The sequence below is a fragment of the Telmatherina bonti genome, assembly GCF_933228915.1.
Source record: "Telmatherina bonti genome assembly, chromosome: 8".
In the NCBI taxonomy this organism is placed as follows: Eukaryota; Metazoa; Chordata; class Actinopteri; order Atheriniformes; family Telmatherinidae; genus Telmatherina; species Telmatherina bonti.
Window position 1 is genome coordinate 36,059,611 of NC_136626.1, and position 26,786 is coordinate 36,086,396.

General features: G+C 41.1%; 1 protein-coding gene across 1 annotated transcript; it reads right to left on the reverse strand.

Moving 5' to 3' along the window:
* Positions 1–20,545: 20,545 nt before the first annotated feature.
* On the reverse strand, positions 20,546–23,287 carry barhl2 (BarH-like homeobox 2; the record flags this gene model as incomplete). Its single annotated transcript, XM_079244740.1, has 3 exons — positions 20,546–20,846; positions 21,885–22,110; positions 22,714–23,287. The coding sequence occupies 3 exons, from the start codon at positions 23,285–23,287 to the stop codon at positions 20,546–20,548; spliced, it is 1,101 nt and encodes a 366-aa protein (XP_079100866.1).
* Positions 23,288–26,786: the final 3,499 nt, after the last annotated feature.

The window sequence follows — 26,786 nt, forward strand, 5'->3', positions numbered from 1 at the left end:
GAAAATGAGAGAATGTGTGATTCATAGAACCTAAAACAATGTTGTATCACAGGATTTTTGTCATTTAAGCTGCAATGTGAAAATCAGAATCCATTAGGAATACATTTTACGTGCACAAGTATGTAACAAAAAATCCCTGCTAATGAACTTTGTTGACACTTTTTTAAATGTATACATGTAAGTGAGGTACTAGAATCAGATATCAGAAGAGGGATCAGTGGATAACCACAGACGTGGCCAGATGCTCTGTTAGGCCATAACATGGTGTCCTGTGTACGCCAACACTTGGTTATTCTTTTAATAATCATCTTTTTCCTCAATTTTGGAAAACTTCTTTCCCAAAGTGTTGAACTAATTTTCAGTATTAATAAATTCCAATAAATATCAATTTAATCTTTTTAAGAAAGTTATTTGTGCCAAAATTTTGCGGGTTTTAATTCTCTTCTCCATGTTTCCAAGTTTCATAATTGCGGAAAAATATCAAATTTGACATCTGATTGCATAATATTTATCATAAACATACAGACAGAAGAAAAGCCTTGATCAATCATCTTCATCTTGGATCTTTCTTCTCAGTCACTGTTATTGTTGCTCATCTCTGCACATCTGAAACATCTAACTAATTCCAAGTATCCGCAGAGCTTTTTCTGAATAAGCTGTCTCAGAGAGGTAAGGAACTTGCCATACACCTCCACCACATGATAATGTGACAGCAAAGGCCATTAATGCAAGAGCACAGAGGTCATTAGCATCACTCCATGGTGTAGCATAAAGTAATCACCTTCTGAGATGTGTCTCCTGTGACTGCTGTACGATCTGTCCTACCCCCGTGGTTATTCTCGACACGTGTAAGGTCAGTACTGATGGTGGACAGAGATATCTGACCAGGGGAGCAGCTCCGGCGACTGATTATGCTCTGATCCCGACACTTCTTAATCAGCCTTTAGACGACAATACCGACACTGTTGTAGATTTTATGCATTCCCTGCCGTTTATCAAAGATAAGTCTCATTCAAGTGTAGAATAAAAATACTATCTTAATATAAAACCATAGCAGTAAATTTATCCACAAATAAATCTGAATGCTTGCCAGCCCTCCAGACCAGTCTACAGTATGGTCTTTATGTCAGTATAAAAACTATATACCAATGTTTATTTACTTATATTGAAAAGAAATAAATCAAATAGTGAACTGGATTGCATGTGCACATATTCACCTGAACCACCCCACAGACTCACCAGAGCTTGACATTAAACTCTGCACTAGTCTGCTAATTAGCCATTGATTTGAGTCAGCTGTGTTGCAGCAGGGAAACTCCTCCAGGACTGCGGCCCTCGAGGACTGGAGTTGCCCACCCCTGATCTACAGCCTCTAATATTATCAATAGACTCAAAGTCTTCACAACTTTACATTATGGAACTTTTTGTTTTATTCCACGCTTTTCAGGCTGAAGCTCCATCCATCCGTCCATCTGAGTCATGATCTCATCTTACTGACCTGTTGATAATTAACTTTATTACCTGTCAAATTAGTTTTTAATTCATACCAGTTACTTTTCCAATCTTTTGTTCCACCTGTTCAAACATTTCACAGATATGTCTCTTCATCAGCTTCACAAACAGCTGATTTCCATTAAAATCGTAAAATGTCTCATTTTCAACATCTGATATGTTTTTTTTTTTGTTTGTTTTTTTTTTATCTTCGTCTGGGAATAAAATGCTGGTTTATGAGAATTTTAATCATTTTATTTAGTTTTTAATGTATATGGGGTCCTGTGGGACTTCCAGATTCTAACCAACAGAATGGTGGTGGCCAACCAACATGAAAAAGTGACAATGGACAAGCAGCAGAGGAAAGCCTTTGTGATCAATGTAGCCACCTCAATGATGGAAATATCAGAAAAAAATTATCAGAAGATTAACTAATAAAAAAATACCTGGAGAAACATCAGATATTTCCATCCAGAGGGGATCAGTCCTAGGAACAGCTAAGACCCTCAAGACCTTGGTAGAGACCTGAGCTTTAGATAAACAGCCACCTGCCCTCCCCAGAGGGGATGGGAAGGGTGGCAGATGGAATAGTTGTTGTTGTTGTTTTACATATATAAATATTCATATTTACTTTTAGAAGATTATATAGGCTATATATTTAGCATTTTTTCATTTTTTCAAATAGACTCACTCTACAGTGAGTCTATTTAGAAATAAAGAGAGCATCAACAAATCTAGCATGTTTTTCTGGTGGTATCAGGCCTCTTTGTGAGTAATAAAAAAGAACATGTAGTTTTCTATTCTCTGTTAGCAACAGCTAGCAGCAGTCATCAGCAGCTTTCAAAAGGTAGCAGTTAGCAGATACCAGCAGCAGTTAGCAGCAGATAGCAACAGTTAGCAGCAGCCAGCAGCAGTTAACAGTAGCTAGCAGCAGCCAGCAGCAGTTAGCAGGAGACAGCAGCAGTTATCAGCAGCTAGCAGCAGTTAGCAGCAGCCAGTAGCAGTTAGCAGCAGCTAGCAGCAGTCAACAGTAGCTAGCAGCAGTTAACAGCAGCTATCAGCATTTAGCAGCAGCCAGTAGCAGTTAGCAGCAGCTAGCAGCAGTCAGCAGCAGTTAACAGTAGCTAGCAGCAGCCAGCAGCAGTTAACAGTAGCTAGCAGCAGCCAGCAGCAGTTAACAGCAGCTATCAGCAGTTAGCAGCAGCCAGCAGCAGTTAGAAGGAGACAGCAGCAGTTAGCAGCAGCTAGCAGCAGCCAGCAACAGTTGGCAGTAATTAGCAGCAGCTAGCAGCAGTTATCAGGAGACAGCAGCAGCCAGCAGCAGTTAACGGCAGCTAGCAGCAGTTAGCAGTAGTTAGCAGCAGCTAGCAACAGCAGTTAGCATCAGCTAGCAGCAGTTAGCAGCCCTCCACCTTCCAGAAGAACCAAGCTCGATCCTCAAATAACTTCCAGCTTCAAGCTGCAGTCAGAGCAGCTTGCAGGACCAGAGTCTGCTTTACTGTCAGATATACATATCAATGAAGAGTGTGGATGAAAACTTTTATTAAGTTAAAATTACAGCAATGTTGTTGACTCAACAGCTGCAGCTGCTAAAGTATTTGAAACATCACTTTGGTTTTGTTCAGTTTTTTTACTTTTGCTATTAAATCCAGTTTGCCAAACATTAATACATTTTTCTATTATTAAATTTAATAATTACTTAAAATTAATTTTAAAAACTATTATGCTATTAAAATGTGATTATTACAGATGAATTAATTACAAAACCTGTAATTAATTAATGTTTATAATCGATACTCAGAGTGTAAGAATGTAAATCAGCATCATGCTACAAATGATATCGATCTTGCACAAATCTTTATTTCACTACTTTTTTAATGCAACAGAAAACTTCACCAAGACATGTTTTATCATTTTTCATGTTTCATTGAAACAAGCAGACGCGTCAATGTCACTGTTAGATAGTTTGTACAATATGTTGTTTTTAAATCTAAATAAAGTGGAAATATGACAAAATCTGCAGCTTTTTTTTTCCATTATCTTATTTTTCTATATATGGTAGAAAATTCGGAGAGCGAGGAGATTGTGGACATTCATGTCTTTCATTTTCTGTGATTAATTTAATTTCTGTGACAAATTAAAGTATTTAAAAAAAAAACACTTGCTGGTCTGCAAAATACAGACAAACTTTGGGACACTGGACTAGTGAGAAATATGAATATTACACGAGGAGGAGCTGAACCATGGCTGTTCTGTAGAACACCTCTGGTTGGGTTCCTGATGAAGCTTCTGCTTCTTTCATCACGCAAAAACATGGACATTCCTGATGTCGTGGTGTCAGCAGTTTCCTTCAGGATGACCTGACGTAGGTATGTGGAGATGAACGGGTTGGTAGGTTTAAACCCTGCTTGCACAGTTCTTCCACTAAACCTCTGCAGTAATTCACCTTTCTGTTTTGGGGACGTTATGTGGATCGATATGTTCAAAAATACCCGACAAAGGTGAAAAAAATGGTCATGGATTGCAGTTCAACCTGTTGGTACCAGACATAATCTGTACCTGCCCATGATGTACATGTTACATGATGGCAAGCTAAGATTTTTGAGACTGCAATCATATCTGTAGATTTAGGAAACACTTACTTCTGACCAGTCGCCAATGTATTTTATGTCTGCCGCCTCACTGGGCTCCAGTAGCAGATAAGTTCTGTTACATCAGCAGGAAGCTGGTTAAACAGGTGGACTACCCCTAAAAGAAGCATTTCAAACTAAAATGACAGGAATTTAATAAGTGAACTGGTTGTAGATTTCACAAATTCTGATGAGACTAAAATCGTATAAAAATATAAATATGTTATTTCTGTCCTTAACTCCTCCCTCAGTGGTATAAAATGTCCTAATTATAACCAGAAAACCAACTAAATGATGCTGTAGTCTCTAACAGGGGATAAAATGTTGCAGGAACGAGTTTTTCAGCAGAAAATACATTTTCAGTGACAATTTAGTTGTGTAAATGTAGCGACCGTTTAGTCTTTGTGTTTAATCATTTACATTATCATACAGGTGTGAGCATCCAGAAGATGATTGGATTAAAGCAGACAAAATTCTCCAACATCTAAGGTTGTTTAAGCTCCTTCAGCCATCTGAGGCGGCGTATTAACATTGCTGTTGCCGTGACTGGAGCAAACAAAAAGAGACAGCGGTGACAGTTTAAGCATGGATGACAAAGATACAAAAGAGAACATCATAGCAGAACAATATATCACAGGAGCTGATGTTTCTCCTTCACACAAATGGCATCGTAGTCATTTTTCTTTGAGATGTGTGAATGATGTTTGCCGCCATCCATCATAAAAAGACATAATGGAGGTTGGGTAAGTCAGGGAGACTTGGACACTCCAGGGAGCTCATTACTAGACCTATTAATCTGATATTTGACCCCAGTGAGAGCAGTCTCCAATCTAAAAAAGACCCATGCTTCCTTAATCCAAAGATAAAAACCTCTACTGTGTCTCTGGGATCGTCACTCCAAATCAGACAACAAAGCAAAGAAATAACATCAATGCCTCAGATTGGTTTGTTCTCAATGTTGGATAAAAAGTAAGTTGAATCCTTTGAAAATGAACTCCAAGCAAAAGCTAAATTATTGATATTCAAGAGAAATCTTAACGTTGATCTGAACCAAGTGCAAATATGAAATGAAGCGGGAGAAAGAGCGGATGAAAATCTCCATCCAGCACCGCTTTGTTGCGAGCGAGGAACTAACCACAGGAGTGTTAGACGGGGAGTGCTTACCACTTTCACTTTAAAGAAGAGTCCTCCTGCCATTCTGTGTCTGCATCCTTCCTTCAGGGCCGATTGTCTCCTTGTTAGTGGTCTGCTGTTGAGCTCAGCACTTTGCCAAGTCAAAAACAATGTCATGCCTTGGAGGGCTGTGTCTCTCTCTCTGTGTCCTTTTGTAGGGCTTCTGCAACACTCAATTAAATTTCCTGCATGCAGCAGACAAAAGACACAGATATGATGAGATGATTCCTATTTTTGATCATGTTTGTTCAATTGATTGACTCTTTCAGTCGCTGCTGTAGTCATATTTAAAGCAAATAATTCCAAGTAATTGTGCTAACATTAAGGTTTTTTCTTTTCCTTTTTTTTTTTTACAAACAGCACATCACTTGACATTCTTTCCAACAACACACCTTCATCTGACTTCCCTCTGTGTTTTACACATATTCACAGAGGTACAGCAAGCCGGAGAGCCAAAACAAAGCAAAAGAATGTGTTTGAAATAAAGATTGCCATTGGCATGATGCTGTGCAGTTAAGGTAAAACTGCTTCTTGGTGATAAACGAACACCCCCATACACAGTCTGCAACTTAAGTTCAAATTTATCGATTGACTAAAGCAAGCAGTCCTCCAGAATTACTGAATTAAATGTAAATTTTTTTAGCCAAGTATAGTTTAAGGGTACATAAATAAATACAGCATGTTGTTTCCATTCGAGCTGCTGGTCTTCTTGTTTATTTAGAGTCTTTACAAAGTTAGTGAGAATTTGATATTCAGTGCAGAGTTTTTCAGATCTAAGTTGGTAGGATGCCAAAAAGCACTTTGGAATAAGCAGAAAGGAATGGATCTGTGGTTTTGTTGGTGAAATGTTGCACAAAAGACTCAAGTGTGAAAACTATCGGGTTGAATATTCTACAACTTTGAGGTTTTGGCATCTCTTCGTATTGGTTAGGTTCAGGCGTTGCAGATGCAGATTCGGTCTCTACTTTATGCTTTAGGTTAGTCTGGAGAGTCCCAACTCAGGCTCTGCACACTGTGAAGATGCTAAACATCAGTGCTTTCCTAGTGTACAAGAAGTACCCACAATACTCCAGTCCCCCGTTGCCTAGCAACTGCTGATGCAATATCTATCCAGTTAAAGTTTTGCCCTTTTTCCATGAAACACATGAATATATAGAAAATATAACCACAAAATGGAGCCAGAATATTTTTATTTTATTTATTTTCTTTTACTTGTTGGTTGAAATGGAAACCATCCTGAAGAGATGGCCCATACGAGTTCTCCTCACGCTGAGAGCGCACCCAGACCTGGTAACGCTAACTTCAGTGGAAAATAATGCTGGCGAGACTTGTGTAATTAAATTAATTTGTTGTCATTAAGTCCACCAGACAGAAAGATTCTCCACTTGCAGCCTTTGCAACCAAACACACCAAAGTGTTTGTTTGTAGGGTGGGTTGGAGGGAGCCTTCCAAATGGGACCACTTGGCACCACTATGACACGTAGCGACGAAGCTGCACTTAGAGGTGCATAGATTATGACCTGGGACACAGCTTGTGGCATTAAAATGGGCTGAAACACATTGTTAAGGTCAGAAAATCACATAGTGACACTTTATGGACGTTTTTGAGGTTGACATGTTGGTGACGCCATCATTGATATGTTTCCTATTGCTATACAGGTTTCTCTTTCCTCTGGCTCTGGTAGCCTTCATTGTACACTCGGTAGGCATGCAAAGAGGATCCTGAGTCCTGAGTCTCCTTTCCACAGCTGTGTAAAGTGAAGTGCATTCACCCCGAAGCTTGCTGCAGTTTGGGCCCAGAAGAAATGATCTCTGTTTGTGGAGGTGGAAGCAGGAAGCAGTTTACATTCTAAACATTACCTTATGCCAGGCGGACACTGTGCGATTTTAGAACTCTGACTGTCGGGGAAATGCTCCCACTGCACGACCGGGTTTGTCCCTCGTACTCTATTTGACCCTACGACATGTGTACTCATACTGTACGACTGCTGTCAGCCACGATTATTGACAACCACGACTAGTTGTCGGCGTCAGTCGGCGTGTGACGGCACGACGTGCTCGAGTGTGAACAACGAAAAACAAAGGTTCCTAGTTGCTATGGCAACCACAGCGTGCCTGACAACAAGATGGCGAGCAGGCAGCAAGTTGTTGCAGTTGTGTGCGCTGTCTTGTGCGCTGAAATAAGATAAAAAAAAGAAAACCTCGTCTTCTCTCCATAGCTCTACTAATCTCTCTTCTAGCAGCTGTGTCCACCGCACACGTCTGAAGTTGGGGTTGCCCGCCGTTGTTTAAAGCTCCGCCGGTGTCTTCTGCGCAGGTGCGAACGTAGAATCGTGACGTAACACCACTCACACTGTACGAGCGACGGCAAACATTTCTGACATGCCAGAAGTTTGATCGGGAGGTCGCAGCATCATCGTTAGAACGTTGCAGAAATTAATCCTTCCTCGTGAGTGTTCTCACACTGTACGGCTCACGACCTCCCGACCGGACATCCCGACGCTACCATGTTTCCACCATGACGCAGCGTGGTCTGCGACAGCAAAATCCTGGTGAAATCGCTTCGAACTCGCACAGTGTCCGCCCAGCATTAGATGGTGAAGGTTTAGTTTTGTTGCCATTTGTCTGTTTTTCAGTCTGTTAGCAACTTTACGCAAAACTACAAGACAAATGTTTACTATGTTTCTCTGAGAACGGGTTCTGGTCTAGCTTAGATCCCCTTCAATGTTGGGAGGGATCCGGATCAGCATCTGGAGGCAGGAATGTTGTGAAGGATTCTTCTCATTGCATGATTGGTATTGTGAGGATGATAGGACCATTTTCAGTATGTATGCATTTAACTCCACAATAGATGGAGAGAAAATGCAAAAGTTCCCAACAGGTTGTACAAGAAGTTAGATCTGGGTACCACCATCCAGAATAGGGAAAAAAAGTGAATCTTTGGAATTTTCTTTACTGCAAAGGAACAAATTAAGATGCAACAAACACCACAATGTAGCCAAGACACTGATTGATTATCTGAGTATCTAAAGTCTTATAGTGGATCCATTTAACATGAGGATAGGAGCAGAACACCGGCTGGAAATCACTGTACGGGTGGAAATGAGCTACTTGGTGCAGGTCTGCACTCTGAATACCTGTCTAGTTTTTATAACGGTCTAGTACAGGAAGGGGTTATGTATTAATTAGTTAGATGTTAGGAGTTTCCCTGCTGCAACACACCTGATTCTAATCAATGGCTAATTAGCAGACTTGTGCAGAGTTTGATGTCAAGCTCTGCTGATTAGGTCTGATGTGTTCCAGGTGTGTTGCAGCAGAGAAACTCCTAACATTTGCAGGACTGTGGCACTGGAGGAGCGGAGTTGCCTACCTCTGGTCTAGTAAGTCCTCCTCATCCTGGTAAACGAACTGGCTTCATCCTGCACGATGTGCGTTTATTGTCCAGTTGATATAAATAGTGTTGTTCAGCTCCAGTCTGTTGCTCCACCACCTCTAACTAAACGCTCGCTCTTAAAGCGGCCACGCCATCCCTACAATACGTAGCTGTAAACATTACTTTCATCCCTGTGTGACGAAACATCTCCACTCTTTTCCAAAGATCGTTTAGTAAAGTCTGATGGTTGACAACACATGGCTAATGTTGCATCTTGTGACAACCATCCTGTTCAAACAGACATTATTAACTCAGCTGTTAAATGTTCGTCACTGAAATCAGCCTGGACTATCTTTATCGATGCACCAAAGTCTTTGTTATCATGTTTTGTAGCAAACCTCCAACACCAAGTCGCGTTAGATGCGGTTGCAACAAAATGTTCAGTTTTTTTTAAAGACGATGCAAAGCTCCTGGAACACAACGCCAGCATGCTGGTAACTACCAAAGATGGACAGAAGAGTTTGTTTGCATTATATTTTTGCAATAAAACTGGATCATTTTTTAATTAAAATGTCAAACATAGAAGTGGATTTGAAGAAGCTGAAGAAAAGAGAATTATAAGATTGCTAAAGATTCTTCTAACCTGCCCAAAAAGCCTCTCAAACATCTTTAATTGCAGTTTAGTCTACTGTAGACGCCAGCGCTTACACTGACAAGTTCCTAGCGATAGACCGACTGCAGTCTCCTGCTCAGGCCACTGTCTCTCACTTTACCCCCTCATGTCCGCAGACGGGGACTAGTCAATGTCTTTAGAGTCATCAGACGGCCGCCTGTTGACGAACTGAGCTGCATAACCGCTGCCAGGGCATTGGCTTCCAGCGTGCACAAATCCAGGCTGCTAACTGGTGTTTCATCACAGGAAACCATTAAAACTTCTTCCCAGCTGTTTGCATGACTTCTTCCCAGTTCAACTGGAACAGTCAACAACTGTCTGCCATTGATCTCATTTTTCTGCTAAAGGCGACACTGTATGGAGATTTCTCTGGACATCCAAGCTTGTTTGGGCAGTTATAAGCATGCAAGAGTTATTCATGCATAAATTATTAAAACTGTCTATTGCACATCAGTTAATGCTGTAAAATGGAACAAAAAGATTTAATTGGATAGAAGAGGTAGATAAAATGTTTCTTCTTTCATATTGCATTTTTGAGCTAAACATCCGTGATATGATACGTGTTATGTTACAGTTTGTATGAAGCAGGGTGTGATCCCCGAGCAGTAAATCCTGCACAATGGCATCAAAAAATATTATAAGATCCTTAATTGAAGTCTAAGATAATACAATGTATATACTATTGAAAATCTTTTGTAGTAAGTGATTTTGAAAGCCAGGTTTACCAAATCCAGTGAAAATAAAGGACTTTTTTTTCTAATTTAGTGAGTTTTTTTATTGATTTTTCAGGCGCAAACAGCTAAAAATATCCCAGCGCTCTCGCACCGTCTTCAGTTTTATATTAAATTTTCTTCATTAACATGTAAAATCAGCTCAATTAATTTAACGTTTATTCACAACCTTTCAGTGCTGTTACATATAACACCGTTATAAAATAACACCGCAGGATTATGAATTCATTTAATTTGCAATATGTACAAAGTTTCATTGATTTACCTTTGTGTGATGTTGAAAATTGTGCATTTTTTGTTCATTTCTTCTGCTTATTTAGAAATGTTTTAGGAATTTTTCCAACACCACATTGAATTTATGACATATGCCATTTATTTTAATAGTTTTTAAACATTAAACCACTTTGGTCAGTTTGTTATCTTTAAAGTGCATTAAAGTTGCAGTAGACTTCATTTCTGTAAAATGTTGCAGGTTGTAGCAGAAACTGCACATTTTCCACAAGTCTAAACATGGAAATATGAATTAGTGTTTTATGATAAGAGTTACTCCAGTTTGAAGCCAACAGGAACATGCAGATAATAAAAATGTCCATGTCTTAAGGTTCTCTGGCTGCTAGCGGTGTTTCGCCTTCTGGATTTATGCAGGAATGTTTGTCTACAAAAGATTATTAATGAATGCATAAATAAGCTGAAACCCTGCAACATGAGACATATTAAAGGCAAAAGACTTGACATAATTCATGTTTGTTATGTTTTTCATCCATAAGGTTTGTCCTGTTGCATTAGTTTCTGTTTGCTTGTTTTGTGTTTTCAGTCATATATTTTGTGTTGATGAAGTTCTTAAACATCGAGCTCACACAGAGGAGAACTGATGAAAATAGATTAACTGATCTGATCTGCAGCTGCGTGTCTCAACAGCAGGGATTAGTGTAACGGTGAGAGCTACAGCTGACTGCACCAGCCTCCGAGTTATGAATATATGTAAATGAGGCTCTGCAGTGACTGATGCGGCGGCTATAGCGGCTGTCCACGCTTCTGTTTTGAAGGTCACACAGGCTTCTGTGCTGGGAAGCAGGTTAAGAAGTGATGACACCACATGGACACTCCATTTCAAACTGATTCTCACAGAAACTTGGGGCTTTGATTTCCCCCCTCAGATGGCTGGAATGAAAAGGACAGTTATACATATTTCAGGGACCAAGGATTTACAAAGGGACTTAGGAATAAAGAGGTATGAACCTTTGAACTAAACAAAGGTCCATCACCCACATATCACATCAGATGTGCTGTGTAGCTCTTGCAAAGATGTGGATGTGGAAGGATGGGGGGAGAGGACCCAGCATCGCTGGGAGTGATGCCTCCCTGTCCCAAGACCCCCATCCTCCTTGTTCCTCCATCTCTGACCCCCATGGTACTTGTTGACAGCAGAGGACTGCAGAATAGCCTCCGCAGCTTCTGCCCATCTGTGCGCTGCTTTGAATTGGACGGGGGTGCATAACAACAGGCAGTATCAGTTGCATTAAGTTGATTAAAGTGGTCGGCGGACACGGGCACTTGTGCTCTCACAATGCTAGATGAAAGAGAGCGCGGCGGCAGCCCCTCTCCTGGTTGTCAGAGAATCCGCCTTTGCTCTCAGCAGAGGTCAACAAAAGACCAAATAATACCAGAGTGAAAGCAATGGAAAGCTTCTTTGCTAAATCATCTCTAATTGGCCCTTTCTTCCTTGTGGATCAGTCGTGTGATTTCGGTGGTGACAGTAGACTTACCCACAATTCTACCTCTAAAAGCTTCCCTTGAAAGTGGACTACTTGAAAGAAGTGACCATTACCTAAACTACAATTGTCGGGGGGGGAAAGAACCAACTGTAAGGAAGAGAAAAAGAAAAGAATTACATCTATCAAAAGAAACAGATGATTGAATTGCATTTATCAAATAAAATTTATATTGCAGTCAAAAGGAGACGACATTTGTTTAAAAAACGGCTTCTGAAAGCCGTGCATTAAAGAAAAAGGAAAGAAATCTGCAACGTGATCAGGATCTGACAGCCCTTCGGATTCGTTTATCAGTAATTTATTCAAATAATTACGATGCCAGATGCCATCCTCTCTTTAACCATCAAAACCAGCTACAAGCTTTGTCCCTCCCATGCAGCTGAAGACGTGTCACGCCAGGCAAGCTTTCCTTTTCATTACACATACCATTTGAGGAACATGCCATATTCCACTTTCGGAAAGAAGTCAAGACAGAAGCTGACAGTATTGTTCTAGTATCAGTGTAGGAAAAAAAAAACAGGAAAAACAAACAAAAGCTTTGGCACTAAGGAGCTGTTCCAGGGATGATAACGATACAAAAAAAAGCAAAGCGAGAGAAAAGGAGAAGAAAACGAGGAGGTGATCAATGCTGTTCTGGATTTTGATAACACATTGCTCATGCCGGAGACAAATGATGGAAATTCTTAAAGAGAGAGGGTCTGCAATGTGCCAAATATGCTCCAAATTAGCCTTCAAGAGCAACTCTCAGTGCGTCTGCAGCGGCAGCGCGAGTAAATAAAGGGCCAGCATAAATTACCTTTGGATGTCAATCGTGATAGCACGCCCTGTTTTCTGTTTGTTATGGTGTCGCCTGTTCGTCTGGCTGCTGGTTGACATGAAATGAAAGTATTCTGTCTCTAGCACCACCAACAGTACTCAGAGCGCTTTCTGACACTTGAAAACGCTGCGGGTTGGTGAAACCACAGCTGGGCCCCCACTGATTGGCTCGCACGCAGGCTGCCACTAAACTTTTCCTGCTTGAGGAGTTGTCTGCGCTGGGACAGGTGGTGTTTATGCAGATGAATGAACACATTACTGTGTGCTCTTCCTTTTGGTTTAAACATTAGCGTTTCAAATGTGACAAATCAGATGTTCATCTGCTGCTATATGCAGCCATTGTGTGTGCTGCTGCGAGACCTTTGTATATGAATTCCCCAAGGTGCTGATGTGCACACCCATAAAGTATGGAGGACATAAACAGACTCAGGCTGATATATGCAGGAAATTCTCTTTGAATGCCGACGTTCCAGTATATGGTAACACTTAGAGTTTCTGCTTAACATTTGTACCTGCAGAGCAGCTCGTGTGTGTGCTGGCTTTGCAGTATCTGGCAGCTACAACCAGCAAGCTGAAACATAATTTACAGATGGCAGCTGAGTGAAGACTTAGCTGCTGGCTCTTAAAATGGGTGCTGCGAACGCCACGCAATTATCTCCCTATTATCACACATATGTTCTGTTATAATTGGACCTCTCCCCAGTCGTTTCAGTGGAGTGGATAACTGACAGTGAACAGCAACCTCTGATATTACATCATCTATACATGCTGAAGAACCTAAAGGTCAAACAATTAAAGAGTGTCTGTGTGTAAGCTGGAATAACTGGTGACATTTCTCCTCCGTAGGGCAGAACCTAATGATTATCTTATCATTATTCATTAATATGACCCATGATCTGATCATGAGTTAAAAAAAGAACCAGTGTTGCTGGAGGCTGCTTTAACTGGGTTTTTCTTATGTAAAGAGTTTTTTTTTTTAATTTAAATTTGGACAATTATTCATTCTCATTTGCTTTCATTTTTTTACAAGAATGAAAAAAATTGGTGTTAAAATCATGAACTATTCCTTGATTTTTATATTTATGTTTTGAATTGAAGCATACTCTTCTTAAAGTGCTCCTGAGCAACAGTTTTCCTGGTTTTCCAGAGGTCCTTCGTCACTTTCTGCTGCTTTTTCACTTATTTTCATACCAGTCTTTGTCTTTGACCATTTTCAAATGAAGAAGTGTGTAAATCTTTTTTTTATTTTTTTTTTTATCTTATAGCTCATTTATGAATCACCGAAGCACAAAAAAGCCACCAAACCTTAAAAATGAACTAGTTTTGTGTCTGCAAATAATAGAAAATGCAGTAAACAACCGATGCTTTTGCACCAATTTGGCCAAATATGTTTGCAATAAAACTGTGAGAGTATTTATTACCATTATTATCTCAAATAAAGTCAACAAATAATAACGTACAACTGGTGTCTGGTGGCAACGTTTGCTGTAACCACACGCGTGTTTTGTTTGCACATTCATGAAAATGGCAGCAAAATGAACAAGTTGGAGATAAACGCTCCTCTCCTGACGCATCAGACCCATCCGAGGAATCTGGTATTAAAACGTAAACTGGTGCAACATTTTGCTAAATATTGATCATTTTCTTCAAAGTGCACGTCTGGATAAAAGCTGTGCTTGATGAGGACCAACAGATTAGACGGGACATTTATAGACTGAGGCCGCGACTTTATGAAATGTTTGCCCCACTTGCAGCGAGCCGCTTTGTTTCTGTGACACTTTGTGCTTTGGGTGAGACACTAAAGTCCCCATTGTCTGAGTCAACTTGACCTGACCTAGCTGGTTAAGCTGAGGCATTGTGAGCAGCAAATCGCTTCAACTAGGGGGGTAGCAGCTTTGTGTGGCTATGGAGAAAATAACCCCATAAAAAGCCTATACCATAGTTGATGCAGAGAAAGGCCAGTTTTGTCCCTGGAAAAGCTCTGTTTATATCCAGCAGCCAGTGGAAAACACAGATATTGTTTCGATGCACCCTGATCTGATCCCATTGTGCATCAGTCTGACTGAGGTGCAGACATGTTTCTGCTGCAGCTGCAGAGTTATTATAACCTTTTTTTATATAAAGAAATATGTTAAAACAGAGCTGCAATCAACAACCTGTGTTCTGGCCTGCAGCAGGGAAGCAGTGAGAGGACCAGACGGTCCTGAGCACGACCTCCTAATCACACCTCGCCCCTCTGCAGGCCCGCTCGCCGCCGCAGGTACCCCTAAACTCCTGTCAGTCCTTCTCTTTGCTCCTCTCTGCTGAGCTGATCAGGACATGGCTTTCATTTAAAACACCATCTGAAGGGAGTGTTTGCTGCGATTCCAAACAAAAACAATGTGATGGAAATGAGGTTAAAAGTGTCAGAATGGAAAATCAGGTCCCATGAAGACACCGTCAGCATCTTCTGCTGTACCAGCTTCTGCCTGATTTACATGGATCAGGATAAATAAGAGCAAAACCCACCAGCAGCTCTGCATCCTGACACACACACACACACACACACACACACTTGCAGAGGATGGATCAGTCATGGAAACCATCAAAAGCAGAATTAACTGGTGGTTGATCCAGACCAGTCCAAACTTGTATGATTGTCTGAACTGGGCACAGCTCCTGTTTGTGGTCTCCCACTGACAACCAAGTGAACACAGAAGGGGGGGGGCAGCTTTTTTCTCCCCATAGGCCCACCGCCACCTCCTCATTTCCTGCTGGACCTCACTTCTCCACACCTTCCAGCCTCTAATTACCGCAGCAGCAGCAGCAGCGACCGTCCTCCCAGCAGCACCGCAGCCCTGCCATGAACCACGCTGCTAATTGTTCCATTACATCAACAATAATGTGTCTTATAAAGAAGAAACAAGAAAAAAAAAACATAAAGGTAAGGAGCAACTTGACACACTAATTATTATTAACCCCGATCTTCCTGCTCTTTCATCATCCGCCCTCCTCCCCACCGTCTTGCTCATACAAGGTGGTGAAGAACTCAGATTATCCACAAGCATTCCAGCTATCACTAATTATCCAAAGAGTTCCTCATTAGGCTATTTCAAATCCAACCGTAGATCAACACTTACTCAGACCTCGGGGATCCTCCATTCCCAGCAGCGGTTAAACAAACAGTCGGTTCAAAGGATCAGGTATTCTGCTTTAAGAGGAGGAACAAGCCAAGGGTAAACAACTGCTCATTTGAAAAGAAGTGATTCTCGCAGCTTTCCGCCTGGAAGCTCATCTCATTTCAACTTCTCCACTAAATTGGGGTCTTTGAGGTCTAAACAAAAGGACATTAGCTTGGTCTACTTCCACCCCTTTGTCATTCTGAGCTACTGGAAACCATCATTATTTGCAGCCTTAATGTTTCTCATGTGATTTTATATTTCCTGGAAGCTGCTGCCTGATCAGTCACATGATGTCAACCATACCTGCAGAAACAAGGTGCTCAGACGGAAGGAAACGCTCTGATAACGGGAAGGTCACCACGTTGATGCACAGAACTGAAATTCCCTGTTCGTGTTTCAGGTTCTGCAGAACTGCTGTGATTTGTTGCATCCAAACCGCCTCCATGTGTTCCTGAGAAACTCCCTGCAATCAGCTAACCTGCAACAAACCAAACATTCAGCCGTCCCTGTTGTTCCTCAGCCTCTCCTTCCTCTTCATGTCAGAGCTGCGCTCGGCGAAACGCCACCACAATCTCCGCCTGTCACTTAAAATATAATGCCGTCAGATCTGTTACTTTAACCTTGAAGCAATTAGCTGTTGCTGAGCTGTAATGAATCCTGACATCACTCCGCTGTGATGAAACCCCTAATTGCTCTGTAAAAACTGAAGCTTTTGACATCACTGCTGACAGACTTTTTCTTCTTGGTTGTGCGGTCGCATGTGACGGCGCCTGGTTGAAACTTGAAAGGTAGCGGAGCTTCTCTGCCATCAGCTGTCCTGTCACTTGACAAAAAGAGAGAGGGGGGAAACTGGCTGGATTTGCTGAAATGATGAGGCCATTTAAAGTATGATATGTCGCAGCTATGTGGCATCATTCAGCCGGGACTGCTGCAGATGTCCGTGTTAGTCCAGGATCTGCTGGGAGCTGGCTGTTTAGGAGGATGATGGCTGGATGGCAACACATCTGTTCACTCTGAACTCTCCCTGGCTAAACTGTTGGAGCCTTATCTGTTAGAGAAACCCAGAAAAGAGCATTTATCACAAACACTTTGCACGACTCGCATTCAACGGTGATGCGCCAACAAAGCAGAAGAAGCAAATCTTCATCATCAGGTGGACATTAGCTTCAGCTGTTATACATGGAGGGAAAATCACCATTCATGCTTGAAATCAGAGGCGCCATTTGGGGGGGGGGGGGGGGGGGGGGGGGGGGGTTAGGAAGATTCGAAGGCCCCCCACGACCTGATAGGGGCCCAAAAAGAAAATATATAGCAGTAATACAGCATTAACATAAACTGATAAACTATTTATATTAAAATAACCTGGTTAGATGTATGCACTGTGATTTAACCATTTATAGAAATACCTTTATACTAGAAATTTTAACTTAAAATTGTCCTTCTAGTCTGAACCAAGACCTCCATTCTGTTGTTACATTACCAAAAAAAAAAAAACCCAAATAGTTACATGAAAGAAAGTTTCATATGAAAGAAAAAGTAATCAAAAATAGTTACTTGCCCCATAAAGGGTTAAACACAACCCGAGATCTTTATTATTCCCAAAAAAAGCTTTTTTTTTTTTTTTTTAAATCAGCTAAAAATAAAAATCTAAAATTTGCGATCAAGTGGTGGAGTCCATGCCGTTGTCTTTAGGGTCCAAACTTCCTGGCAGCGCCCCTGCTTGAAATGCAAAACATGGTGAAACTGGAGAAATTTTCCAAATATTTAGTTGAATTATCTGCTTGAGGTTAAATAAAAAGCATAAATATCTCTCTAACAGTGCAGCATTCAGAGCAAACACAAATGAAATGTTGAATAAGTTTAATTCTCGTACAGGTTAAAGCTTTAAAATGAGCTTCATGGCCCATCACAGTATTACATTACACAATAAATGTTTTAGCAGTTAGTAATGCCTGAATAAATGCTAACTAATGCTAAAATGTTGGCAGAGTTTGTCCTTATTTGGAAGAATTCTTTCTTTTCCTCTTTGTAAATGACTTTGTGGGCCGAACAGCAGGTCACCTGTTCAGCCTGGAGCTTAATGCTGAAGCTGATGACTGCTGAGAAGACTGATGCATCTCAGCTTTTCTGCTTTGGTTTGGGTTAGCATCAGCAGCTTGCTGCAGGTTCCACATGTAAACTGGATCCTAAACTGGATTAACTGCAGCTCATCTTAGTGTACACGTAGAGATCTTAGCATGCATACTTCTTGTTTTAGGGGGTAAATTTAGTGTTTGGGGGGTGATAGAGGAGATGTGATAACGAGAGGCCAAGGAGAGCAAGTGTTACCTCATTATTGTAATGAAACAGATATCCTACCATTACATCAGTTGGAGAAAAAAGTGGCAATTAAAGTGTCCAACGAGGTTCCTCCAGGCAAAGAGGAGGAAGAAAACGACTCTCTGAAGCCCATCTGTTCTGGATAATATGCGCCATGTTAAAGAAAGGCCTAATCCTCTTTATTCAAGTCTGCTGCCCTTTTTCACCATGACAAGAATGTCTCATCTTCAGCAGAGAAATCCAGCAAATAATCTAATTTCATCATCTGGTTCTGTTCAAATAAAACCATAAATATCTCCCCTTAGTGCACGAATTAAAATGCGCATTATGCAGAATTGTGCTGCATGCTGACACGTACGGCAACAAAAAGAAGTCATTTCCAGTCGGCTGAGTTCTGCTTTAAATGGCGCATTTCGTTAAATAAAAGAAAGGAAAGCATTTCTGAACCTAGCAGGTAACACAGGATGGTAGCAGCCCATTAATTCTGCGCTGCTGTATGATTTAGGTTGTTATTAATGAATTGGAAAGAGCGCGCGCCACCACCCCTCCCACCCGCAGAGCGCAATAAATAAATAATGGCGCAGAAGTCATGCATATGAACAACATGCGTCGGCACTATCCAGCAGTAATGGGCACATGCTGTAGGGTCAATAAGGTAGACTAATATTTTCTAACATTTTGTTTTCTCTGTCTGCGCTGCGAGGCCGAGAAGGGAGCAGATTTCCCTCCAAACAGCCTGTTTCCACGTCTCCTCCGCGGTCTGCAGCGGTTCCACGACATCCACGCAACCTGAGATTTCACCAGAGGTCAGCTCGTATTAAATTAGCCCGACCCTGCGCGCGCACTTTGTTTGCAGGCTGAGAAATAAGCTGTAGGATTTAATTAGTCAGTGAGAAAAGCGGCTCCGTTTCTTCTAAACGGGTTAAAAACAAACCAAACGCTCAAAAATAAGGAGAAAAGCTCAACTTAAAAAGGACCCTGTCCTAGTTTGGCGCATATAATTGGTAAAAGACCCCCCCAAGGAGGAAAAACTAACAAAAGGTGCAAAAATATTCAGTAAATCTGTGGAATTTTTATAGAAAGAAAATTTGCTTCAGAGTAAAAATATCACGATGCGTCGGCTGTTAAAGCTGGTTCAAGGCTTTGTTTTGGGTTCCAGGAGGCTTCAGTTTGCTTCATAATAATAATAATAATAATAATAATAATAATAATAATAATAATAATAATAATAATAATAATAACAATAATAATAATAATAATAATAATAATAATAATAATAATAATAATAATAATAATTAGTCTTATTCACAACAGATTCTGTGCATTTTGATCTGATAAAAAAAAAATCAAAGTATTTAAATCACACTCATTTTCAGGCCTGCATTTTTTTTGTTTTTTAAAAACCATGTTTTATAAGAGAAAGAAAAAGTGAAACCAAAAAAGAGCCATAAAGTTTCAAACGCGTAAAAATGACGCAGAACTCCAGATTCGCGGTGAACTCAGGTCACAGGAGATTATTTCTCCCCCACTAAAAAAAAAAAAAAAAAAAACCTTCCTGAAACAAGTTCACTAACGGCTATTGGTTATTGAGAATGAGCAGATTATAAGCACTTTTTCTCCCCCTCCTCACCCCCTGCCTCCCCCCTCCTCCCTGCTTTCTTGCAGGCGTCTTGTCTTGATCCCCCTGCGCGGATCGCTCACGCTGAGAAATTCAGGCTTATTGTCTGCTGCGCTCCCAGGGAACAGCTGCTAAGCCAAGGCCACATTCCCAGTACAGCCAGTATAGACCCATCAGAACCATTCACCACCAATCAGCTGCTGCGCATCCATATGCATGTGCTGGTAAACATCAACACAGTGCGCCATCATAACCACCAGCAGCTCCAGGAACAAACCTGGCAGAAACATGCTTCCACGGCAAGAAAAAGCCTCTGGAATAAATACAGCAGGTTGATATAAAATCTGTTTTCCTGGAGATGAGTTTAGATCCGTCAGAAATGAAGGGTTTTTTTTTTTTTTTTTTGGTTTTTTTTCCCCAGAAACTTGGAGTCTAGAGGCTGAAATCTGGACAGAAACGTCTGCAATTCACTTCGTATCATTACTTCTTTATTCATTCAGTTCTTCTCCATCTAATAAACTTTATGTTTATTTGCTAATGTAAGTGTATTTGTACAAAAGACAAACAAACAAACAATCAGACATGAGCAGTCCTGGTCTGGTTCCGGACAGAAAGTCTTCTCAGGACCGGCTCTTAGGCTACCTGGGCCTAAATTAAATACCTCCTTTAGCTTTTTGGGGGGGAGAATAAAGAAAATAAAATAAAAAGGTCTTTTTGGAGCGAGAAAAGTCCTGCAGTGTGGTTCCGATGCAGTTACTCACATCACGTGTTCAGTTTGTGCCGGGCTTTTATCGCGGGTGCGGAGTGCCGGGCAGCGGGTTTAGTGCCGGTTGCCCCCCAGGCCCAAGGCCATGGATGAGCACCCTCGGGACAAGAGGTCTCTGGAGGCCGGGGTGCGGCGTGGAGGGAGTCCGGTACATGCTGCTGTACATGGCTGCGGCCGCCGCGGCAGCCGTGGTGCTGTCCACGGTGCCCAGCAGACTCGGGTGGTAGAAGTAGGGCGACGGGAACATTCTCTGCAAGGCCGAGTAGTTTCCTGCTTCAGCCAGGAGCTCTAATCCCACCGCGGTTTGCCTCTTCCACTTCGTCCTGAGGATCAGATCAAAATCCAGCAGATGAATTATTTAATCTCTTTGCGCTTTCTCACAGTCCCTGAACGCAACATTAATTGGTATGCAGAGGCCTAATTACAGCAGCCACACTACACAATATATGCCTCAGCTTTAATTAGGCAACAGTAGTATTTACATACATACATACATACATTCATATATATATATATATATATATATATATATATATATATATATATATATATATATATATATATATATATATATATATATATATATATATACATAAATATCTCCATAAAATAATTTAAAAAATTAAATGAAAAATAAAAGATTTGAAGTAAAAAATAAATGAATAAATAAATAAAATAAAAAAGAAAGAAAGAAATTACAAAAAAGCTTTTATTGTGGGATCACTGGATTTCTTTTTCCTTTTGTTTTAAATATATTTCTGTATTTAAAGTTATTTAAAAGGCTGAAGGCCAGAAAAAAATCTAATGTTCAAAAACCTTTTTTAAAGTTATTGGTAATTTATTATTGTGTATATATTTTTTAAAATAGCTTTCAGGTATTTAAAAATCAGTAAATGATATTTTTTTCTAAAAAAAAAAAAAAAAAAAGTATAAAATCGGTATTGTAAAATACATTATAACAGTAAACAATAAATGAATATAAAATGTACCACAGTGGCCATTTTCTATAAAACATGATTAATTTTTTTTAATTAGATTTTTTGGAATCATTTATTTTCAACAGGTACTGCAGGAAAATGAAACATCAAGTTTAACTTGTTTTATAAACGTTTTTATTCTGGCTTTTGACTGGAGTGGAAATAAAAATATGAACATGAAAATATGATTCAGGTTCGGTGAAAAAACACAAGAAAAAAATTGTTTGCGGTGTTTTTTCACGGAACACACCGCAGTCTTAGTTTCATTTTAGCTCCTTAAAACCCCTGATAGTAAATAAGATGTGTCAAGAAACAGTGATGATGATGATGATGATGATGATGATGATGATGATGATGATGATGATGATGGTGGTGGTGGCCTACCGTCTGTTTTGGTACCAGGTCTTGACTTGTGTGTCTGTCAGGTTGAGGGCCGCCGCCAGGTCCATGCGGTCCTGCACGCTGAGGTATTTCTGCCGCTCGAAGCTCCTCTCCAGCTGGTTGAGCTGGTGGTCCGTGAAGGCTGTCCGCGCTTTGCGGGGCTTCTTGGTGCGCACCGGGGGACTGTCCCTGCTGCTGGAGATCTCCCTGTCCCCCTCCTCTTTAGTCCCTGCACGAGACACATGCGGTTAAAATCTCTCACGGAGGAAATAAAAAGTCACGTTTCAACAAAACATTCAGTCACATTTTCTCTGTTTAAAATAAAACAGAATTATGATCCAAACTTTCAGCAACTTGCCTCCTTTTGTCCACGCGCGCGACAAAGGAAAAAAACAAAAAAACACGAGAAACTGAAAAATTTCCAGCTTTTTTCTAAAAACTAGACATCAATATATCAATCCATCTCTATTTGTAGCAGCGTTTCAGTGCGCCGTGACCCCCCCTCCAGGAAGAACAATAATCTCTCTAATTGACCCACCAGGGAGGCCCGCGCGCGCGGGGAGAACCAGCAGGCTTACATCTGTTTTCACATCATTTACACCAATAAAGGAGGCAGAAATGATAACTAATTATTATTATTATTATTATTATTATTATTATTATTATTATTATTATTATTATTATTATTATTATAGTTGTTGTTGTTGTTGTTGTTGTTGTTATCTTCACGTGAAAACGCTGCTCCAGGCTCCATCCTGGCTTCTTGTCTGCATCTGAACCGAGCTCCTAAACGATGAAATGAGGTGAAAAAGTGCGCGAGGCGCGCGCTCACCGTTACATTTCAGCTCGCTCTGGATCTCGTCCCTTTTGTCCAACTTGCTTCTGGTTTCGTCCTGTTCCAACTTGGGCCTGAAGACGTCCGGAGCCGTGGCACTTTCTGGTTTGGGTGTGTGGTGGGGTGAGGACACGCTCGTGCTGTAAGGTGCGCACGCGGCAAGCGGTTTGCTGTCGCCTAAAATGTCTTTGATTAAAAACGAGGAGGTGGCAGTCCTGGGGGCGCAGCCGGCCCCCGCGAGCGCCTGCTGCTGCTGCTGATGCTGCTGCTGATGCTGAGGAGACAGCGGCAGGCTCTGTGGCTGGTTGTGGTGGAGGTGGTGATGCTGAAGGCTGTCCTGCACCAGATGCGCGTCCGCGGCGTGCTCCATGGTGACCGAGATGGGCGACGAGGGGCCCGTCCCCACGGTGTCTATCTCCGAGCATGGCGACGGGGTCGCCTGGCCCCTGAAATCCGCAGTCCTGCTGTCGCTGAGCCGGAAGTCTCCGTTCATCAGAGCGGGGTTGCCAGAGTTGGAGGCGCTGGATAAAATAGTGTCTATCCCAAAACTCGACCCGCTGGATGCTTCCATGTTAAGACAGGACGGATGCAGTCGTCATAACAACCGCGAGACGCTTCTCCCCAGCTGGAAAAAACAAGGTTCAGTAAATAAAAATCACAAGAAACTGAATAAAATAAAGTCCAAGTGAGAGAAAAAACTCCCAGAAAGGGGAGAAAAGCAGCAGAATCCAGGTTTGTGAGGCGCGCGCTGCCTCTACGGTCCCATCTGTTACATTCAGGGACAGCTCGGCGTCCTCGTCCCCCTTTCTGTCTGGATGTTGAACTTTGTGTTAAAAGTTGAGCTGTATAGAGAGATATACATCGGGCTGACTCCTCGCTATCAGACTCCCCCTTTTTGCTGCTAATCGCTCCACTGTTGCTCCACAATGACTTCCTATGCTGACGTCACGGCCCACGGCGAGGGGGAATTAATATTTTCTCCTTTATAATAAACACTCTACGCCTTTTTCTCTCCCTCCACCACCCACCTCCCACACCCCAGCACCCGCCCATCCAGCTTCCCATTGGCTGGGAGCCTGACCGGCTCCCCCGCCCCACCAATCAGGGACCTGCTTCTCCATCCTCAGAGTTCTGCAGCTGCGGCGCGTTTTGGCTGAAATCATTTTATAATAAAAGGAGGAAAAATAACTCGTAGATTTATTTGAAGACAAAACTGAAAATATTTTAGGCTGCATCAGAAAAAACAATAGATTTTTCTCTCATTTTCTTCTTTTTTTCAGGAAAAATCATTTAGTTTTATATAAGTTTAGAAAGTGGGAATAAAAGGTGAGAAGTCACCTGAACTGCACGTGGAGCAGCAGAAAATATTCATATTTCTATTGTTTTTTACTCTTGATGGTTTAAGTAAAGGCTGCAGGTTTGGTTTTGCTGTTATAACCACCAGTCTGCTGCTGTTTATTCATATTTTATTTAAATGGAAAGCAGAAGTTGAGGCCAGGACGATCAGCCGCTGCTCTCTGGAGCCACGAGGTGCGCGCGTGCATGCGCGGGGAGGAGTGGGGACTGTCATGACGGCGCATCTTGTTAATAACCATGTCACCCTAATTAGTAAAGTAATTATGAGGCGCTAATGAGCGTTCAAAGGTAGTAAGAATTCAGCACTTTTCCCAGCTCCCCGCGCGGATCTGGGGGGGGGGGGGGGGGGGAGGCACGCGCGTTCCAAGCTGACAAAGTGTCTGCAGGTTGTGGGCAGCGCGCGCTGCTGTTTGGAGGATGGGAAATGCCACTTCTCATGAGAATGTGCGGCTGCGTGGGTTCTTCCTCCTGTTCCACGGACGCGCGTGACTCTTCTCAGATGTTTAGCAGAAGTTGTGGAAGGATCCGTGGATATTAGTTTTCCCCCTGATTATTTACTGTGATTCTCCCTCCCCCCCAGCAGGTCGGCAGCATGGATGCTGCTGAGGAGACACAGAGTCAAACATGCAGGTTTGTTCTTCATCTACTTCTGTTTATTTTTACATTATTATTATATATATGGAGCAATATATGTGGTAATATATATTACTAAATACCCCCCCCAAAAAAGGCCTATATATACGTATATATATATATATATATATATATATATATATATATATATATATATATATATATATATATATATATATATATATATATATATAGTTAAAAAAAATAGGCCTATTTTGGATATTTTGTAATACAAAAATTATTTTTGAATGATTAAATTGTGAATTTATTTTCTTATAATTATATCCCCTTCTTATTTATTTTATTGCATTATTATTATTATTATTATTATTATTATTATTATTATTATTATTATTATTATCTTTTATTTTATTATTATTATTATTATTATTTTTATTATTATTATCTTTTAATTTTTTATTATTATTATTATTATTATTATTATTATTATTATTATTATTATTATTATTATGTGTTAGAATTGTGCATATGCATTCAGCGCTTCCTGCTCTGTAGTTTCAGTGAAACTTCTGCTCTTCCAGGTGAACTTAGTGAAGTCACACTTGACGGTGTTCCAGTGAAACGCGACAGGCTCGTGACCGTGAGGAGAAAGGATTCTCGTCTGTGGAGGAAAGCTCGCGGTGAACGCGCGGAGTTTGAGCACAAGGCGGCGACAAAGCGGGTCCAAAGTGAGCTGCAGCCAGCTTGCAGCAAGCAGAGGCCTCTGCTGCCCTTCCAGCAGCTGCGTGGCTTCACACCCCACTTCCACGACGTGATTCCACAGTGCTGGACAACAGAAGGCAAGAGGAGGAAGCCACGACGCGCAGCGTGGTCCGAGCAGCCAGAAAACACGTCTCCACGTGCACACATGTAACCAGACCAAACCTCCATCTCTGCAGATGATCCAGATCAGATCAAAGTGATGTCTGTCAGCGCGCGGGAGCGCGTGCACGCTGCTCATCAGCAGGCCAGATCAATCTCTTCATTAGCTTTAAGCTAAACTGGATGCAACCAGTTAAGGAATGGTCTTACTGGCCTCAGCTGATGGTCGATGATGGGACGGTGCACCAGTGGCTGGCACCATATTGATCCTCTGCAGCTGCGCGTGGAAGCTGTCACGTCACGGCTGGCGACCTTTGTGGGGTTTACACACACACACACACACACACACACACACACACACACACACACACGAGAGAGATTTTGTTTTGTTTTTATTTTTGCAGAAAGTTGCAAAAATGACATTAAAAAATCATCTCGATGTGAATAAAAGCGCGAAGCAGCTTTTATTCCAAAAATAAAAGGTTTTATTTTCTAGTTTTATTTTTACTTTAAATAAAGAAAAACTAAATATTTTTGTTTAAACGTTTTTACTCCAAATAAATGTTAAATTAACATTGTTTTTATTCAGTTCAATTAAATTCAATTAAAATAATTTTAGCAAAAGTTCGACAACATGAAGCAATAGTATTTATTTATTTATTTATTTATTCTATTTAAAGCCAATAAATGGACCCACTCTGTTTTCCCAACGACAATATTTCCCGCCACGTGATTTAATTTCAGGAACAGATTTGTCTGAAAACGAATCCAGATTTTAAGTTGTTTTTTTTTTATTATTATTTTTTATTATTAATTTAAAATTAAACTCACAACAGTTAAAAAATAATTCAGTTTTAATCTGAAATGTGAGAAATACTTATTATTTTCTATATTTTATAGCAGAAAGCAGAGATCTGTTTTGGCTTGAGCTGGGTGGAGGTGTCTGTGTGTCTGTGTGTGTGTGTGTGTGTGTGTGTGTGTGTGTGTGTGTGTGTGTGTGTGTGTGTGTGTGTGTGTGTGTGGATGGGGGGGTCTGACCGACCATCTCTGCTCCTGGCAGCAGCTTTGGTGGAAGGAGGCTGGAAATGTATTGATTACAAGCTGCAGATAGACAAGCTGTCTGGCAGCATGCATGAAATGAGAAGATGACATGAAAGCTGCATCTCCTGCTTCTTCTGCCTTAAAGCACAATTTATTTTATTCTTTATTAATTCAGAGTTTTTATAAAACACAATTTATTTTATTCATTATTAATCAGA